Genomic DNA, 13090 nt, shown 5'->3' with positions numbered 1-13090 from the left:
TGTGGAACTTAAAATAAATTTGTTGGACTACAACTTGGAGTTTTAAAGAGGCTAATCAAAACTTGGACAAAAATATGTTATTTTTGTCACAAGCAAATTTGTCAAAGTTCCTGACCTTATGGGAATGTTCTAATTTCATAGTACTCTACACTGGCATAGCCTAATTTTGTTAACATTAGATTTAAATACTTTTTACTAATGATTTAAGGGTAAACTTACCATTTGTGTGCTCCTGGAGTTGAACTTGACCAGTCAGGAGCATATATCAGGAAATTGCATGTCAATGATTTTCCGCTGATTTTGATGTATGGAAAATCGTAGTGAGCCCGCGTGTAATTTCCCAGTTTACTGCTGAGGTAACCCCCACACCAGAAGCATGCAATTGGAAAGTTTATTTTTTAATCATACGTAACATATCTCAATTTTAAAGTAACATAAAATGTGTGATCTTTACATGGTTGCCTTAAAATGAGCTAATTTGTCATGTGATTCTGTCCTGTACAATAAATATCTATTTTCTTTTTCAGAAAGAAATGCTGTCGAGGTTATAAATTTGTTCTTGGCCAATGCATTCCAGAAGGTAAGTGACACCAACAACTTTGTAAAGCAGCAGGTGGCTTCATTTGCAGAAATGCCAGTGCATTCACAGTACAAGTTTAGCGTTAGTGTGAAGCTGTTTTGGCTTTGCACCAACGATAAACTTGTGAAATCTGAATCGGGTGAACTGACTCTGAAGCCAAGCGGGGTGAGACTACCTCCTTCTACGTCATAGTACATTTACAATGTTTATGGATGCTGAGATGTGATTGCAATGTAAAACAAAACTAGTAACTTTAAACAAATAGAATGAAAATTGATTTCCTACTCACAACAGATGGTTCCCAGAATGCAATTGATGCTCATTGGTCGGAACAGGGGCATTTTTTATACATAGTTAATTAAAGGTGTGCCTAAACACCAGTTATACTGCAGCCAGTCCAAAGCCAAAGTGGTGTGTGACTACTTCCTGAGGCAGCCTCCACTGCCTGCCTAAATTGGAGTCAGGCAACTTTGGATCCAAAGCTTGCATGAAAGAAAACTTGAAAACCATTTTGTATTGATTTGATGCACAATGTGTGATAAAATTATAGTATGAGGGACAGATGGTTCAGGAGGTTTATGAAGCACAAGTGTTGGAGCCGAACAGGTACAACTGGAAGGAGTCCTCTGATGAATTGTAACTTTGCTTAAATTTGTGTGAAAATGAATTGATGTCAGGTACAGCTTTATAAATGTTAGACAGAACAAAATAGATCTTCTAAATTTCTTAGTGGCAGGTAAAGGCCTGAGAAATTGTCAGCCTTTGGATTTTGGGGGTCCCTGGCAAGGTTAGCCAGGAGGGTTCATTATCCAATCTCTTCTTTTCCACTCCATCACCCAAGCTTATTTTTTTTTAACCTGGTTCATGAGAAGCCTTATAGAAATGTAAGTTGTTCTTACTTGACTGTACTAGAACAACATATATTTATGTAGTGCTTCTTAGATACAGGAAGACATCTCAAGAAGCTTTAGGTTGAACAGAAAAAATGGTGGCTGCTGAGCAAGAGGGGAAAGGGAAATCAGAGGAAGTTGAAATGGAAGAAGGCAGTCAAAGAGAAGCATTTTGAGGAGGTTTTTGAAAACAGGGAGGCAAGTGACAAAGTAGAAGGATCTAGGAAGTGAGATCCAGAACTCAGGGTCTGGAAGCCAATTTTCAAGGTACTGTCTATTCTGTCCCCAATTGCCACCTGGATAGCAGTCTGTGCTATCATGGAAGTGGAGGCACTGATTAGTCCTTGGCCACTTCTTAGGTGGGGCACTGCTGCAGATTCCAATGAAGCTTCCATAGTCTTCATTGATGCATGCAATGAAGAAGTTTCCCTGTCAGTTGCCGCACATCCTCGGAGGCAGACCTCAGAGCCTGTATCTAGCTATGATGTTCCTCCAGCATCCTTCTTTTCAGGTGAGTACCCATGATTCTGGCTCCCACAACTTCGAAACCGTAGGCAGCCTGCTCATAGGTTCTTAGAATCATGCAGCACAGAAAGAGGCCATTTGGCCCATCTTGCCTGTGCCAGCTCTTTGAAAGAGCTGTCCAATTGGTCCCATACCCCTGCTCTTTCCCCATAGTCTTGCAAATTTATCCTTTTTAATTATTTATCCAATTCCCTTTTGAAAGTTACTATTGCTTCCACCACTTTTTCAGGTAATCCTCAGTGTTTGCTGGGAAGGTGGCACATCCTCACTCCTCTGGCTCCCTCATGCTCTGTGAATCATCCAGTTCCCAAATCATCACTAACACTATCTAATTACCCCTGGGTGAAAGTATTTGAGCTGCCATAAGGGAGTTAAAAGCAAGTTGACGCAGGGGTTGTGATCGTGAAGGCTGTGGCAGAGATCACAGGGAAGAATCTTGGTGCAGGAACTCATCAGTGGGCAGACTTTCCTTTGTCTTCATCATTGTCCTCCTCGCCTTTGTCACCCTCATAATCCACAAGGAAGATGTTCTGTCTCTCCTCCTCCTCCTCTCCTCCTCAGCATCACCATCATCTTCCTCCTCTTCCTCACTATCTGCCCCCATTGAGGTGGTGAATCTGCAGGAGGATACAAGCTAAGAAGGGGTGAGCATGACTGCCTTGGGATTAAGGAGACAGAGAAGGGGGTGGAAGCTTGAGGCTGTGTTGTGCTTCACAGGGATGTGTAGTTCTGCAATCACTAGCCTGGCAGCGGAAATATGCCCCATCCTCACCATCTTCCGTGGCAAGAGCAGAGTGCCTCCCCATCAGCCCTATGATCTGCTGCTCATGTGGGTGAGCTCCTTAATGTCAGGCTGAGTGATCCAAATATTTTGTTACTTGTCTGCTGTTGCAATCTTAAGCCAGAATTGGCTTTTTAAAGGCTGCACTCTAATTTCCAAGCATCCGCAGCACATTACTTTCCATTTTATACGGGATTTGCACCAATGGATATATAAATGAGCTGACCCATGCAATTCTGGGGGATTCAGCTCTGCAGAGCATTGACGGTTGAAACCCCAGACTCATTCATGCAAATCCAGGCAACCCGTCGTGTATAATTTCAGGGCCTTTATTTACTGTAATTACAACCTCTGTAATTCTCTTTGAAATGTCAGAACAATAAAAATACTTCTACAGCACTTCCTCTGAACATAAAATTGTTCTTGGAAACATGTTTGCTTACTTCTTACATGGTAAAACGCTACCATGGAACCACTAATTTAGCTCAGTTTGGCTTCAGGCTGACTGCTGACTGCTGACTGGCATAAAGTAAACCACAGATATATCATTCAGAATCCTTTGAATATATATATTGAAACAAAGAGCTTCAAAATACTGTATTATCTTTTATACATTCATGGGATGTGGGCGTCGCTGGCCATCCCTAATTGCCCTTGAGAAGGTAATGGTGAGCTGCCTTCTTGAACCACTGCAGACCGTGTGGTGAAGGTTCTCCCACAGTGCTGTTAGGAAGGGAGTTCCAGGATTTTGACCCAGCGACGATGAAGGAACAGCGATATATTTCCAAGTCGGGATGGTGTGTGACTTGGAGGGGAACGTGCAGGCGGTGGTGTACCCATGTGCCTGCTGCCCTTGTCCTTCTAGGTGATAGAGATTGCGGGTTTGGGAGGTGCTGCCGAAGAAAGAGCGGGAGTTCACCGGAGCGGCGGGAAACAGTGAGAGCGGAGCGAGGATAAAAACAGCGCACAGCGAGAGCGGGAGTTCACCGGAGCGGCGGGAAACAGTGAGAGCGGAGCGAGGTTAAAAACAGCGCACAATGAGAGCGGGAGTTCACCGGAGCGGTGGGAAACAGCGAGAGCGGAGCGAGGTTAAAAACAGCGCACTGCGAGAGCGGGAGTTCAACGGAGCGGCGGGAAACAGTGAGAGCGGAGCGAGGTTAAAAACAGCGCACAGCAAGAGCGGGAGTTCACCGAAGCGGCGGGAAACAGTGAGAGCGGAGCGGGGTTAAAAACAGCGCACAGCAAGAGCGGGAGTTCACCGGAGCGGCGGGAAACAGTGAGAGCGGAGCGAGGATTAAAACAGCGCACAGCAAGAGCGGGAGTTCACCGGAGCGGTGGGAAACAGCGAGAGCGGAGCGAGGTTAAAAACAGCGCACAGCAAGAGCGGGAGTTCACCGGAGCGGAGGGAAACAGTGAGAGCGGAGCGAGGTTAAAAACAGCGCACTGCGAGAGCGGGAGTTCACCGGAGCGGCGGGAAACAGCGAGAGCGGAGCGAGGTTAAAAACAGCGCACTGCGAGAGCGGGAGTTCACCGGAGCGGCGGGAAACAGTGAGAGCGGAGCGAGGATAAAAACAGCGCACAGCGAGAGCGGGAGTTCACCGGAGCGGAGGGAAACAGTGAGAGCGGAGCGAGGTTAAAAACAGCGCACTGCGAGAGCGGGAGTTCACCGGAGCGGCGGGAAACAGTGAGAGCGGAGCGAGGATAAAAACAGCGCACAGTGAGAGCGGGAGATCACCGGAGCGGCGGGAAACAGCGAGAGCGGAGCGAGGATAAAAACAGCGCACTGCGAGAGCGGGAGTTCACCGGAGCGGCGGGAAACAGCGAGAGCGGAGCGAGGATAAAAACAGCGCACTGCGAGAGCGGAAGTTCACCGGAGCGGCGGGAAACAGTGAGAGCGGAGCGAGGATAAAAACAGCGCACAGCGAGAGCGGGAGTTCACCGGAGCGGTGGGAAACAGTGAGAGCGGAGCGAGGATAAAAACAGCGCACAGCGAGAGCGGGAGTTCACCGGAGCGGCGGGAAACAGTGAGAGCGGAGCGAGGATAGAAACAGCGCACAGCGACAGCGGGAGTTCACCGGAGCGGTGGGAAACAGCGAGAGCGGAGCGAGGATAGAAACAGCGCACAGCGAGAGCGGGAGTTCACCGGAGCGGAGGGAAACAGTGAGAGCGGAGCGAGGATAGAAACAGCGCACTGCGAGAGCGGGAGTTCACCGGAGCGGTGGGAAACAGCGAGAGCGGAGCGAGGATAAAAACAGCGCACTGCGAGAGCGGGAGATCACCGGAGCGGTGGGAAACAGCGAGAGCGGAGCGAGGATAAAAACAGCGCACTGCGAGAGCGGAAGTTCACCGGAGCGGTGGGAAACAGCGAGAGCGGAGCGAGGATAAAAACAGCGCACTGCGAGAGCGGGAGATCACCGGAGCGGTGGGAAACAGCGAGAGCGGAGCGAGGATAAAAACAGCGCACAGCGAGAGCGGAAGTTCACCGGAGCGGCGGGAAACAGTGAGAGCGGAGCGAGGATAAAAACAGCGCACAGCGAGAGCGGGAGTTCACCGGAGCGGTGGGAAACAGTGAGAGCGGAGCGAGGATAAAAACAGCGCACAGCGAGAGCGGGAGTTCACCGGAGCGGTGGGAAACAGTGAGAGCGGAGCGAGGATAAAAACAGCGCACAGCGAGAGCGGGAGTTCACCGGAGCGGCGGGAAACAGTGAGAGCGGAGCGAGGATAGAAACAGCGCACAGCGAGAGCGGGAGTTCACCGGAGCGGTGGGAAACAGCGAGAGCGGAGCGAGGATAGAAACAGCGCACAGCGAGAGCGGGAGTTCACCGGAGCGGTGGGAAACAGCGAGAGCGGAGCGAGGATAGAAACAGCGCACAGTGAGAGCGGGAGTTCACCGGAGCGGAGGGAAACAGTGAGAGCGGAGCGAGGTTAAAAACAGCGCACAGCGAGAGCGGGAGTTCACCGGAGCGGTGGGAAACAGCGAGAGCGGAGCGAGGTTAAAAACAGCGCACAGCGAGAGCGGGAGTTCACCGGAGCGGTGGGAAACAGCGAGAGCGGAGCGAGGTTAAAAACAGCGCACAGTGAGAGCGGGAGTTCACCGGAGCGGTGGGAAACAGCGAGAGCGGAGCGAGGATAGAAACAGCGCACAGTGAGAGCGGGAGTTCACCGGAGCGGTGGGAAACAGCGAGAGCGGAGCGAGGTTAAAAACAGCGCACAGTGAGAGCGGGAGTTCACCGGAGCGGTGGGAAACAGCGAGAGCGGAGCGAGGATAGAAACAGCGCACAGTGAGAGCGGGAGTTCACCGGAGCGGTGGGAAACAGTGAGAGCGGAGCGAGGTTAAAAACAGCGCACAGTGAGAGCGGGAGTTCACCGGAGCGGCGGGAAACAGCGAGAGCGGAGCGAGGTTAAAAACAGCGCACAGCGAGAGCGGGAGTTCACCGGAGCGGTGGGAAACAGCGAGAGCGGAGCGAGGATAGAAACAGCGCACAGCGAGAGCGGGAGTTCACCGGAGCGGTGGGAAACAGCGAGAGCAGAGCGAGGTTAAAAACAGCGCACAGCGAGAGCGGAAGTTCACCGGAGCGGTGGGAAACAGTGAGAGCGGAGCGAGGATAAAAACAGCGCACAGCGAGAGCGGGAGTTCACCGGAGCGGCGGGAAACAGTGAGAGCGGAGCGAGGTTAAAAACAGCGCACAGCGAGAGCGGGAGTTCACCGGAGCGGTGGGAAACAGTGAGAGCGGAGCGAGGATAAAAACAGCGCACAGCGAGAGCGGGAGTTCACCGGAGCGGCGGGAAACAGTGAGAGCGGAGCGAGGTTAAAAACAGCGCACAGGGAAACAGCGAGAGCGGGAGTTCACCGGAGCGGAGGGAAACAGTGAGAGCGGAGCGAGGTTAAAAACAGCGCACAGGGAAACAGCGAGAGCGGGAGTTCACCGGAGCGGCGGGAAACAGTGAGAGCGGAGCGAGGTTAAAAACAGCGCACAGGGAAACAGCGAGAGCGGGAGTTCACCGGAGCGGAGGGAAACAGTGAGAGCGGAGCGAGGTTAAAAACAGCGCACAGGGAAACAGCGAGAGCGGGAGTTCACCGGAGCGGAGGGAAACAGCGAGAGCGGAGCGAGGTTAAAAACAGCGCACAGGGAAACAGCGAGAGCGAGAGCGGGAGTGGAACGACCGCGTTCCGATAAAATTCAAAGAGTGACGTCACAGGTGAAGCGGGTTGGTGATTGGTGAGACCGGAGCTGATTGGTGAGTAGGTTCAGGTGAGTATTTCTACCATTTTACTGCAAGGAAAGTAATAAGAAAGGGAAGATCTGCAGGTTTTATAGCAGATAGTGTTTTTTTTTAGTGAACCTAGGTCCCTAGTATAGTTAACATTTTCTAATTTCAACGTAATTTAAAAGGGGTAACTAAGCTAAGGCAAGTCATGGCAGCAGACCTCGCACCCGTGATATGCCCCTCCTGCAAGATGTGGGAAGTCATGGACACTACCAGTGTCCCTGCCGACCATGTGTGCAGGAAGTGTGTCCACCTGCAGCTACTGACCGATCGTATCTCGGAGCTGGAGCTGCGGGTGGACTCACTGTGGAGCATCCGCGATGCAGAGAAACTCGTGGATAGCACGTTTAGCGAGTTGGTCACACCGCAGGTAAAGGGTATACAGGCAGGAAGTGAATGGGTGACCACGAGGCAGTGTAAGAGGTGCAGGCAGGTAGTGCAGGGGTCCCCTGTGGCCATCCCCCTCTCAAACAGGTATACCGTTTTGGATGCTGTTGGGGGAGATGGCTCACCAGGGGAAGGTGACAGCGGCCAGGTTCATGGCACCGTGGCTGGCTCTGCTGCACAGGTGGACAGGAAAAAGAGTGGCAGAGCTATAGTGATAGGGGACTCGATTGTAAGGGGAATAGACAGGCGTTTCTGCGGACGCAACCGAGACTCCAGGATGGTATGTTGCCTCCTTGGTGCAAGGGTCAGGGATGTCTCGGAGCGGCTGCAGGACATTCTGAAGGGGGAGGGTGAACAGCCAGTTGTCGTGGTGCATATAGGTACCAACGATATAGGTAAAAAACGGGATGAGGTCCTACAAGCTGAATTTAGGGAGTTAGGAGTTAAACTAAAAAGTAGGACCTCAAAGGTAATAATCGCAGGATTGCTACCAGTGCCACGGGCTAGTCAGAGTAGGAATGACAGGATAGCTAGGATGAATACGTGGCTTGAGAGATGGTGCAAGAGGAAGGGATTCAAATTCCTGGGCCATTGGAACCGGTTCTGGGGGAGGTGGGACCAGTACAAATTGGACGGTCTGCATCTGGGCAGGACTGGAACCAATGTCCTCGGGGGAGTGTTTGCTAGTGCTGTTGGGGAGGGTTTAAACTAATGTGGCAGGGGGATGGGAACCGATGCAGGAAGTCAGTGGGAAGTAAAGTGGTGACAGAAACAAAAGGCAGTAAGGGAGAGTGTACAAAACATGACCGGACAGATGGTCTGAGAAAGCAGGGCAAAGACCAAGGGAAGTCCAGATTAAACTGCATTTATTTCAATGCAAGAAGTCTGATGGGCAAGGCAGATGAACTCAGGGCATGGATGGGTACATGGGACTGGGATGTTATAGCTATTACTGAAACTTGGCTAAGGGAGGGGCAGGAATGGCAGCTCAATGTTCCAGGGTACAGATGCTATAGGAAAGATAGAGCAGGAGGTAAGAGAGGAGGGGGAGTTGCGTTCTTGATTAGGGAGAACATCACAGCAGTAGTGAGAGGGGATATATCCGAGGGTTCGCCCACTGAGTCTATATGGGTAGAACTGAAAAATAAGAAGGGAGAGATCACTTTGATAGGATTGTACTACAGACCCCCAAATAGTCAACGGGAAATTGAGGAGCAAATATGTAAGGAGATTACAGACAGCTGCAAGAAAAATAGGGTGGTAATAGTAGGGGACTTTAACTTTCCCAACATTGACTGGGACAGCCATAGCATTAGGGGCTTGGATGGAGAGAAATTTGTTGTGTATTCAGGAGGAATTTCTCATTCAGTATGTGGATGGCCCGACTAGAGAGGGGGCAAAACTTGACCTCCTCTTGGGAAATAAGGAAGGGCAGGTGACAGAAGTGTTAGTGAGGGATCACTTTGGGACCAGTGATCATAATTCCATTAGTTTTAAGATAGCTATGGAGAATGATAGGTCTGGCCCAAAAGTTAAAATTCTAAATTGGGGAAAGGCCAATTTTGATGGTATTAGACAGGAACTTTCAGAAGTTGATTGGGAGAGTCTGTTGGCAGGCAAAGGGACGTCTGGTAAGTGGGAGGCTTTCAAAAGTGTGTTAACCAGGGTTCAGGGTAAGCACATTCCTTATAAAGTGAAGGGCAAGGCTGGTAGAAGTAGGGAACCTTGGATGACTCGGGAGATTGAGGCCCTAGTCAAAAAGAAGAAGGAGGCATATGACACGCATAGGCAGCTGGGATCAAGTGGATCACTTGAAGAGTATAGAGATTGCCGGAGTAGAGTTAAGAGAGAAATCAGGAGGGCAAAAAGGGGACATGAGGTTGCTTTGGCAGATAAGGCAAAGGAGAATCCAAAAAACTTCTACAAATACATAAAGGGCAAAAGAGTAACTAGGGAGAGAGTAGGGTCTCTTAAGGATCAACAAGGTCATCTATGTGCGGAACCACAAGAGATGGGTGAGATCCTGAATGAATATTTCACATTGGTATTTACGGTTGAGAAAGGCATGGATGTTAGGGAACTTGGGGAAATAAATAGTGATGTCTTGAGGAGTGTACATATTACAGAGAGGGAGGTGCTGGAAGTCTTAACGCGCATCAAGGTAGATAAATCTCCAGGACCTGATGAAATGTATCCCAGGACGTTATGGGAGGTTAGGGAGGAAATTGCGGGTCCCCTAGCAGAGATATTTGAATCATCGACAGCTACAGGTGAGGTGCCTGAAGATTGGAGGGTAGCAAATGTTGTGCCTTTGTTTAAGAAGGGCGGCAGGGAAAAGCCTGGGAACTGCCGACCGGTGATACTGACATCTGTAGTGGGTAAGTTGTGAGAGGGTATTCTGAGGGACAGGATCTACAGGCATTTGGAGAGGCAGGGACTGATTAGGAACAGTCAGTATGGTTTTGTGAGAGGAAAATCATGTCTCACAAATTTGATTGAGTTTTTTGAAGGGGTAACCAAGAAGATAGATGAGGGCTGTGCAGTAGACGTGGTCTACATGGACTTTAGCAAAGCCTTTGACAAGGTACCGCATGGTAGGTTGTTACATAAGGTTAAATCTCACGGGATCCAAGGTGAGGTAGCCAATTGGATACAAAATTGGCTTGACGACAGAAGACAGAGGGTGGTTGTAGAGGGTTGTTTAACAAACTGGAGGCCTGTGACCAGCGGTGTGCCTCAGGGATCGGTGCTGGGTCCGCTGTTATTTGTTATTTATATTAATGATTTGGATGAGAATTTAGGAGGCATGGTTAGTAAGTTTGCAGATGACACCAAGATTGGTGGCATTGTGGACAGTGAAGAAGGTTATCTAGGATTGCAACGGGATCTTGATAAATTGGGCCAGTGGGCCGATGAATGGCAGATGGAGTTTAATTTAGATAAATGTGAGGTGATGCATTTTGGTAGATCAAATCGGGCCAGGACCTACTCCGTTAATGGTAGGGCATTGGGGAGAGTTATAGAACAAAGAGATCTAGGAGTACAGGTTCATAGCTCCTTGAAAGTGGAGTCACAGGTGGATAGGGTGGTGAAGAAGGCATTCGGCATGCTTGGTTTCATTGGTCAGAACATTGAATACAGGAGTTGGGATGTCTTGTTGAAGTTGTACAAGACATTAGTAAGGCCACACTTGGAATACTGTGTACAGTTCTGGTCACCCTATTATAGAAAGGATATTATTAAACTAGAAAGAGTGCAGAAAAGATTTACTAGGATGCTACCGGGACTTGATGGTTTGACTTATATGGAGAGGTTAGATAGACTGGGACTTTTTTCCCTGGAGAGTAGGAGGTTTAGGGGTGATCTTATAGAAGTCTATAAAATAATGAGGGGCATAGATAAGGTCGATAGTCAAAATCTTTTCCCAAAGGTAGGGGAGTCTATAACGAGGGGACCATAGATTTAAGGTGAGAGGGGAGAGATACAAAAGGATCCAGAGGGGCAATTTTTTCACTCAAAGGGTGGTGAGTGTCTGGAACGAGCTGTCAGAGGCAGTAGTAGAGGCGGGTACAATTTTGTCTTTTAAAACGCATTTGGACAGTTACATGGGTAAGATGGGTATAGAGGGATATGGGCCAAGTGCAGGCAATTGGGACTAGCTTAGTGGTATAAACTGGGCGACATGGACATGTTGGGCCGAAGGGCCTGTTTCCATGTTGTAAACTTCTATGATTCTATGATTCTAAACCATGGCGAGTTGCTGCAGTGCATCTTGTAGATATGGGATCCCCACAACTAAACCAGTATTCAAGTATAAACAATACTTATGGACCAAGCCTGGATCTCCTTCTCTTTACCTGTGGGTCAGTAGATTCAAGTTGAATAGTTTGGCCATCTTTCATTTTTGTGACACTAAGGAGATACACATAGCAATACACAGAAGTTAAACCACAGAAACATGCCATTCTACCCAACCAGTCCATATTGCTGTTTACCATCCATGTGAGCAAATAGTTCTATTGTATCCACCCACCCTGTACCCATATCCCTTCATCTCCTTTTCCTTCATCCACCTATCCAATCTAATCTTGAATGTTGACATAATTTCTGCCTCAACCACTAACCCTGGAAGCGAATTCCACATCCTCACAACTCTCTGTGTGAAGATGTTTCTCCTGTTCTCTATTCTAAATCTCTTGCATCTAATTTTGTAATTATGGCCCCTCGTTCTTAATGCTTCAACTACTGGAAAAAGTCCACTCCTATCTACCCTATCCCAGCCTTTCATAATTTTATACATTTCTATCATATCACCCTGTAATCTGCGTTGTTCTAAAACAGCCCCAATTTTTCAAGTCTTTTTGTATTTATACTTCCTCATAACAGGCAGCAACCTGTGAATCTGCACTGTACTCTCTCTAAAGCCTCAATATCCTTCCTATGCCATTTAGTTTTTTCCAGCTGTGGACCTGACCCCTCTGCCCCAACCCCAGGCACATACGCCAGACATTGTGGCAGTTTTGGTAGGGAAGCACCTGAGCTGCCCCTGTCCACTGAAGCCATGTTTCATTGTGGGACCTCTCCTTCTGGTGGATTTTGGCAGGGTCAGTGGCGGAGGTGAGGCGGGGTGTACTTCAGCACTTACACCGAGATGCACTACTCCACAGATTTTCTGGGCACTATAAAGATTTGAATACAATTTTAGAAATCTCATTTATCAAAAGATCCATCATCATTACCTCAAAGTGCTGAAAACTTTAAATTGGGATATTGGGGTGAAGTTCAACTTCAGCAGGGACGCAAAATGGGCGGTAGAGGATCGGCCGCCTGTTGTACACCCTGCCTGATTTTCTTTCCACTTTCCACTTAAGTTGAATTTCCCCCCCATTGAGTCCAAAGTAGAGAACAGTTTGAGGAATTGAGACTTGAGACATGGGGGAGTGGGGTGGAGTGGTGGGGAGAGATTCAGATTTCCATTACACTTTGTGTTTAAAAAGTGCTTCTTGATTTCACCCCTGAATGGCCTACCTCTAATTTTAAGATTATGCCCTCTCATTCTGGATTCCACTACCAGAGGAAATAGTTTTTCTGTATCCATCCTATCGAATCCCTTTATCATTTAAAAAAATCTTGATCAGATAACACCTCGACCTTCTAAATTCAAGCCAAGTTCATGCAAGCTGTCCTCATAATTTAACCCTTTAAGCCCTGGTATAATTCTGATGAATCTGCGCTGTACCACCTCCAAGGCTAATATATCTTTCCTAAAGTTTGGTGCCCAAAACTGAATGCAGTAATCCAGCAACATCTCCCCACAGTCACAGGTGCCTAAAGCTGGTTCTACGATCCACCTTTTGAAGTCTGAGTAAGATCTACAAACCATTCTGATAACATAGTAACATAGTGATATGCTTCACAAGTCATTGTACTATTAATTTGTGTTCAATATTTAGGCATCTCGGAGTCGATTTTAACTTTGGACAAACTTCAGGTGGGCAGAGGATGGAGCTCTCATGCCACCCGGCCTAAGTCCTTGCCGAGAGGTCCGGGCCATTTTGAGGGATGGTCTCTTTGGTTAATACTGGAGAGCTGCGAGCACTGTTCCAGCACTCACAAGCAGCTCGCTGGTCTGGGAGGAGAGCAGGACTACCAGTATCT

At 48.6% G+C, this 13090-nt stretch overlaps 1 protein-coding gene across 1 annotated transcript in view; it reads left to right on the top strand.

Annotated features, from left to right (window-relative positions):
* The window catches only part of ccbe1 (collagen and calcium binding EGF domains 1), a 293451-nt gene that overhangs the window by 256451 nt on the left and 23910 nt on the right, over nucleotides 1-13090 (top strand). The window contains exon 3 of the mRNA XM_067984130.1: nucleotides 528-580. Coding sequence (XP_067840231.1) covers nucleotides 528-580 — 53 coding nt within the window. The remainder of the gene's footprint in view (nucleotides 1-527; nucleotides 581-13090) is intronic.

This window comes from Heptranchias perlo, chromosome 1 (assembly GCF_035084215.1).
Source record: "Heptranchias perlo isolate sHepPer1 chromosome 1, sHepPer1.hap1, whole genome shotgun sequence".
Taxonomy (NCBI): Eukaryota; Metazoa; Chordata; class Chondrichthyes; order Hexanchiformes; family Hexanchidae; genus Heptranchias; species Heptranchias perlo.
This window is presented reverse-complemented; position numbering and strand designations above follow the sequence as displayed.